At 34.0% G+C, this 7,487-nt stretch overlaps 1 protein-coding gene across 2 annotated transcripts; it reads right to left on the bottom strand.

Moving 5' to 3' along the window:
- Positions 1 to 3,482: 3,482 nt before the first annotated feature.
- On the bottom strand, positions 3,483 to 7,102 carry LOC143224703 (uncharacterized). 2 transcript variants are annotated; one of them, XM_076452916.1, is made up of 2 exons: positions 7,046 to 7,102; positions 3,483 to 4,571 (listed from the first exon to the last, which is right to left on the bottom strand). In XM_076452916.1, exons 1-2 carry the CDS (start codon positions 7,073 to 7,075, stop codon positions 3,558 to 3,560), a joined length of 1,044 nt encoding a protein of 347 aa, XP_076309031.1. In that variant the 5' UTR covers positions 7,076 to 7,102; the 3' UTR covers positions 3,483 to 3,557. The 2 variants fall into 2 exon arrangements, with proteins under 2 accessions (XP_076309031.1, XP_076309032.1); XM_076452917.1 differs by lacking the exon at positions 7,046 to 7,102 and adding an exon at positions 6,793 to 6,825.
- Positions 7,103 to 7,487: the final 385 nt, after the last annotated feature.

Raw genomic sequence — 7,487 nt, 5'->3', positions numbered from 1 at the left:
ACAGAGATGTACTACGATGTAAGAGTGGATTAAACTTTTACTTAACAGATATACTATAGTAAGAGTGGATTAAACTTTTACTTAACAGATGTACTACAGTAAGAGTGGATTAAACTTTTACTTAACAGATGTACTACAGTAGAGTGGATTAAACTTTTACTTAGCACAAGATGGACTTATAGTAGAGTGGATTAAACTTTTACTTAACAGATGTACTACAGTAAGAGTGGATAAAACTTTTACTTAACAGATGTACTACAGTAAGAGTGGATTAAACTTTTACTTAACAGATGTACTACAGTAAGAGTGGATTAAACTTTTAACAAGATGTACTACAGTAAGAATAGTGGATTAAACTTTACTTAACAGATATACTATAGTAAGAGTGGATTAAACTTTTACTTAACAGATGTACTACAGTAAGAGTGGATTAAACTTTACTTAACAGATGTACAACAGTAGAGTGGATTAAACTTTTACTTAACAGATGTACTATAGTAAGAGTGGATTAAACTTTTACTTAACAGATGTACTACAGTAAGAGTGGATTAAACTTTACTTAACAGATGTACTATAGTAAGAGTGGATTAAACTTTTACTTAACAGATGTACTACAGTAAGAGTGGATTAAACTTTTTTACTTAACAGATGTACTACAGTAAGAGTGGATTAAACTTTACTTTGCTTAAGATGTACTACAGTAAAGAGTGGATTAAACTTTTACTTAACAGATGTACTATAGTAAAAAAAAGAGTGGATTAAACTTTTATAACAGATATACTACTATAGTAAAAGTGGATTAAACTTTTACTTAACAGATGTACAACATTAGGTGGATTAAACTTTTACTTAACAGATGTACTACAGTAAGAGTGGATTAAACTTTTACTTAACAGATGTACTACAGTAAGAGTGGATTAAACTTTACTTAACAGATGTACTACAGTGAGTGGATTAAACTTTTACTTAACAGATGTACTACAGTAAGAGTGGATTAAACTTTTACTTAACAGATGTACTATAGTAGGTAGATAAAACTTTTACTTGACAGATCACCACTTTTGTTGTATGTATTATATTATTGTTAAGTTATGATCACAGTCACCATTTTGTGGTATGTGTTATATTGTTGTTGGAAGTCATAGATGATAATCACAACTTTTGCTTGTGTTATATTGTTGGAAGTCATGATGATAATCACAACTTTGATTATGTGTTATATTGTTGTTGGAAGTCATGATGGTAATCATAACTTTTGCTTATGTGTTATATTGTTGTTGGAGTCATGATGGTAATCACAACTTTTGCTTATGTGTTATATTGTTGTTGGAAGTCATTGATGATAATCACAACTTTTGCTTATGTGTTATATTGTTGTTGGAGTCATGATGATAATCACAACTTTTGCTTATGTGTTATATTGTTGTTGGAAGTCCTGATGATAATCACAACTTATGCTTATGTGTTATATTGTTGTTGGAAGTCATGATTATAATCACAAATTTTGCTTATGTGTTATATTGTTGTTTGAAGTCATGATTATAATCACAAATTTTGCTTATGTGTTATAATGTTGTTGGAAGTCATGATAACAATCCCAACTTTTTCATTTGCGTTATTGTTGTTAGAACAGAAGCTATGATCACAATCACCATTTTTGCTTTATGTGTTACATTGTTGTTAGAACAGAAGTTATGAACACAATCACCCCTTTTGTTGTATGTGTTGTATTGTTTTAGAACTGAAGTTGTGACACAATCACCGCCTTTGTTATATGTGTTATATTGTTGTTAGAATAGATCATATGATCACAATCACCAACTTTTGTTGTATGTGTTACATTGTTGTTTGAACAGAAGTTATAACTGAGATCATATTTCTAACCCTCCGTTTTTGTTTATCAGCAACAGTTCTTGAGAAGGGCTAACTGTATTTGGACAAGGGTTGGGTGGTATAGAATTGGACTATGATCCAACTTAGAGATTATTAGTTGTCGTAAGATCACATAAAGTTTCTATGGATTGTGTGCTGATGTTTCACAGAATATCTTGATGAAACTGGTGGACATATATAGAATATTTTTTCTCAAGTCCTGTCAAAAGTTGTCCGTGTCCGTTGATAATAACGGTCTCACGAACACATTTTCATATTTTTTGGGAGCGAAATATGATGAAACCTTAGATTGAGTGTCTCTGTATCTTTTGATAACACATTCTTTACATATCTTGGTAATAGCACGTTTCTATATTCTAAATTGTTTAAGAAACGATAAAGATGTATCTGAAGTGACAGAATACAAATAATTTTATTACTTGTTGTTGGCATGGTTTATACATAAACACAATTGTATACATCATACAAAATTACTTGATAGCATCATGAATCTAAGTCTTGAAACCAACATTTTCCAAACACTTCAATCATCCACGTTGGATTCTAACAGTTTTCTGTTGTTGTTTTTCTCTTCTCTCAAATTTTAGAAGAGTTTTAGAAATCGATTCTAACGATAGTTGAACAAAGGTTTAACGTAGGAAATGTATATTTCATGTTTAAATTGTTATCGCTTTAAATAATAACCTCAAGTGTACCTCAACACATCTCATCTGCTTGTCTCATCTTAAGAGTTGTGGGTGGGAAGAGAAAGCTTTTAATCATGGATTAATCTTCTCGGTGAGGGGACTTAATCAAGTATTAATACTTGGTGAGGGATTTAGTCAAGTACTAATCTTCTCAGTGAGGGGACTTTTAGTTGAGTATTAATCTTCTCGGTGAGGGGACTTTTAATCAAGTATTAATCTTCTTGGTGAGGGAACTTTTAATCAAGTATTAATCTTCATGGTGAGGGGACTTTTAATCAAGTATTAATCTTCTTGGTGAAGGGGATTTAGTCAAGTACTAATCTTCTCAGTGAGGGGACTTTTAGTTGAGTATTAATCTTCTCGGTGAGGGACTTTAATCAAGTATTAATCTTCTTGGTGAGAACTTTTAATCAAGTATTAATCTTCATGGTGAGGGGACTTTTAATCAAGTATTAATCTTCTCGGTGAGGGGGCTTTTAATCATGTATTAATCTTCTCAGTGAGGGGACTTTTAATCATGTATTAATCTTTTCGGTGAAGGGACTTTTAGTCAAGTATTAATCTTTTCGGTGAGGGAACTTTTAGTCAAGTACTAATCTTCTTTTGATCATGTATTATCTTTTCAGTGGAACTGAGTGGTACCTAGATTTTATATTTAATTTTGGTTCAGAAACATTTCTATCTTCGGTTAACCTCCTAGAAATATGACGCCATATCACATGTATTTCACGTAAGAATACCACATTAACTAGATACAAAAGTTCTTTACACAACTGCTCCGAACAACACATATAGATAAATTAAAGCTGACTTCTTCACCATGGAAAGACCTGTGGTAACTAAATTGTATACAAGCTACTTACAAGCGATCACTTCTATTTTATTTATCACCCTTATAATGACCATACCCTTTTCCACCACCACCAAGCCCTATTCCTTTATCTAGAACCACACCAAACACAACCCTTCCATTGAGGTTCACCTTGGGCTTACCAAGGCTTGGCAACAGAAGACTTGAGAGCGAACCAGGGGACTGTTTCCTCCACTTAGCTGGATATTGATTCCCTTGCTTGGACCGTAGCCTCCACCATAACCACTGCTGCTATAACCTCCACCATAACCTCCACTGTTGTATCCTCCACCATAACCTCCACTGTTGTATCCTCCACCATAACCTCCACTGCTGTATCCTCCACCATAACCTCCGCTGCTGTATCCTTCGCCATAACCTCCGCTCGTTCCCCATCTGTTACTATTATAGGACCGCTCACGAGGTGGGGGCTGGTGGACCGGATTCTGGAGGGTATAAGACGTCTGAGCCTTGGAATAATTTGGAGCTGGAAGTGGATAATTAGAACGTCGAGGGGCGGGATGCGGAACCACACTAGGGCTGTAATCAGAGCTGCTCTCCTCCAAATTAACGTTATCAATGACATCAGACTTTATGATTGGAACGAAGGGTTGCTCACCGGATCTGTGGGGGCCCAAGCTCTGGACGTTTTTGTGACGTTTTATAGGGGTCGAATAAGGAGGAACCCATCCTCCAGGGATTTTCAAGTTTGAAACAAGCGCGTCATCAAGTAACTGAGGACCCTTTAAATCTCCATCTAGCGAGGATGAGGGAATGTTAATATTCGACTCATCTCTTGGTGGTGCGAAGACCACAAATTGAGGAGCGCCATTGCTAGCATTTCTTGAAGCCGCTATGACCTTAGACAACAAGGCCGATATCTCTGCGTCACTATTGTCCTCACCTTCTGGTACATCCTCGGGTTCAGACTGTGTCTTTTCTTTGTCGCCAACAACAAAATGCACGAAATACAAATCATCTTTGTCTTTGGGATTTGGACTAACTGAGTTGGAAATGTTGTCTGCTGCTACAAGAATGTCTTCTTTAGGTTTACCAGTTACAGCAACCGTCACGATGGATGAAGGCTGAAACCCTGGATCGAAACGACCTTGAAACTTCTCAGTTACCTGGAAAGTCCTGTCCTGTAAATAAAAGTATACTGACTTCTTCAAGTTCCATACAGTATACAGTTCCATAAGACATGCATACATTTACCTCTCAAAGTTCCATAAGACATGCATACATTTACTTCTCAAAGTTCCATAAGACATGCATACATTTACTTCTCAAAGTTCCATAAGACATGCATACATTTACTTCTCAAAGTTCCATAAGACATGCATACATTTACTTCTCAAAGTTCCATAAGACATGTATACAGTTACTTCTCAAAGTTTCATAAGACATGTATACATTTACTTCTCAAAGTTCCATAAGACATGTATATAGTTACTTCTCAAAGTTCCATAAGACATGCATACTTTTACTTCTCAAAGTTCCATAAAACATGTATACATTTACTTCTCAAAGTTCCATAAGACATGCATACATTTACTTCTCAAAGTTTCATAAGGCATGTTTACATTTACTTCTCAAAGTTCCATAAGACATGTATACAGTTAATTTTAAAAGTTCCATAAGACATGTATACAGTTAATTTTAAAAGTTCCATAAGACATGTATACAGTTACTTCTCAAAGTTCCATGAGACATGCATACATTTACTTCTCAAAGTTCATTAAGACATGCATACATTTACTTCTCAAAGTTCCATAAGACATGCATACATTTACTTCTCAAAGTTCCATAAGACATGTATACAGTTACTTCTCAAAGTTCCATAAGACATGTATACATTTACTTCTCAAAGTTCCATAAGACATGCATACATTTACTTCTCAAGTTCCATAAGACATGTATACATTTACTTCTCAAAGTTCCATAAACATGCATACATTTACTTCTCAAGTTCCATAAACGTATACAGTTACTTCTCAAAGTTCCATAAGACATGTATACATTTACTTCTCAAAGTTCCATAAGACATGCATTTACTTCTCAAAGTTCCATAAGACATGTATACATTTACTTCTCAAAATTCCATAAGACATGTATACATTTACTTCTCAAAGTTCCATAAGACATGCATACATTTACTTCTCAAAGTTCCATAAGACATGTATACATTTACTTCTCAAAGTTCCATAATACATGTATACAGTTACTTCTCAAGTTCCATAAACATGCATACTTTTACTTCTCAAAGTTCCATAAGACATGTATACAAAGTTCCATAGACATGCATACATTTACTTCTCATAAGATATGTATACATTTACTTCTCAAAGTTCCATAAACATGTATATAGTTACTTCTCAAAGTTCCATAGACATGTATACATTTACTTCTCAAAGTTCCATAAGACATGCATACATTTACTTCTCAAGTTCCATAAGACATGTATACATTTACTTCTCAAAGTTCCATAAGACATGTATACATTTACTTCTCAAAGTTCCATAAGACATGTATACATTTACTTCTCAAAGTTCCATAAGACATGTATACATTTACTTCTCAAAGTTCCATAAGACATGCATACATTTACTTCTCAAAGTTCCATAAGACATATTCATTTACTTCAAAGTTCCATAAGACATGCATACATTTACTTCTCAAAGTTCCATAAGACATGTATACATTTACTTCTCAAAGTTCCATAAGACATGTATACAGTTACTAAAAGTTCCATAAGACATGCATACATTTACTTCTCAAAGTTCATAAGACATGTATACATTACTTCTCAAAGTTCCATAAGACATGTATACATTTACTTCTCAAAGTTCCGTAGACATGTATACATTTACTTCTCAAAGTTCCATAAGACATGCATACATTTACTTCTCAAAGTTCCATAAGACATGTATACATTTACTTCTCAAAGTTCCATAAGACATGCATACATTTACTTCTCAAATTTCCATAAGACATGTATACATTTACTTCTCAAAGTTCCATAAGACATGCATACATTTACTTCTCAAAGTTCCATAAGATATGTATACAGTTACTTCTCAATTTTCTATGAGACGTGTATAAGACATGTATACAGTTACATGATTACTGATTAATAAAACAAAGTTTGTGATCCTTAAATTAACTCAATCTAAAGCTTTTGTTTCTGTTGTTTTCACTATCTCATTGTTTAACCAAAGTGATTATATTTTGTAAGTCATAGCTTTGAGTCACTGTATTGGAGATACAATTGACTCATCAGTGGAAGGAAAACAAACTCACCTTTATTGAGTCACTTCTTCCTCTGCCCATCACAGTCTCATCAGTGGAAGAAAACAAACTCACCTGTATTGACTCACTTCTTCCTCTGCCCATCACAGTCTCATCAGTGGAAGGAAAACAAACTCACCTGTATTGACTCACTTCTTCCTCTGCCCATCACAGTCTCATCAGTGGAAGGAAAACAAACTCACCTGTATTGAGTCACTTCTTCCTCTGCCCATCACAGTCTCATCAGTGGAAGGAAATCAAACTCACCTGTATTGACTCACTTCTTCCTCTGCCCATCACAGTCTCATCAGTGGAAAATCAAACTCACCTGTATTGACTCACTTCTTCCTCTGCCCATCACAGTCTCTGCATTAACCGCCCACGCTGCCACCTTCAAGTAACACAAACATTGTGTTAGATCTAACATAATCTCATATTTATTAAACCCCGTAAAAAAATCATAAATTGTACCATAGTTTCAAAGAAATTACATTTCAGAGATTTTCATGAAAGCAACTCTTCAAATGGATGGAGTTTAATCAAAGAGAATCTAAAACACACTAAGAAGTAGGATAATAGAAATAAATTGTAAGTTTAAAATAAGTAATTTTAATTTTTTAAATGTATGCGGTTTTACCTTATAACAGAAGTACTCAGTTTTGAGTAAACTATAATACATCATGTTTGGAGTAGGAAGATCAAACACTATAATAAACAGAGTAAAGAGTTCTCCTTACAGTGTGTCAAATGATATTATTTATAAAATTCAG

This window comes from Tachypleus tridentatus, chromosome 9 (genome assembly GCF_004210375.1).
Source record: "Tachypleus tridentatus isolate NWPU-2018 chromosome 9, ASM421037v1, whole genome shotgun sequence".
NCBI lineage: Eukaryota > Metazoa > Arthropoda > Merostomata > Xiphosura > Limulidae > Tachypleus > Tachypleus tridentatus.
The sequence above is the reverse complement of the archived record's forward strand: the minus strand, read 5'-3'. Positions and strand labels throughout refer to the sequence as shown.

Bases quoted from the DNA above. Each gene is read 5' to 3' on its own strand.
- LOC143224703 (XM_076452916.1), bottom strand. From the start codon at position 7,075: ATGGGCAGAGGAAGAAGTGAGTCAATACAG. The intron at 4,572-7,045 runs GTGAGTTTGATT...TTTTATTTACAG, and splicing joins GAAGAAGTGAGTCAATACAG to GACAGGACTTTCCAGGTAAC.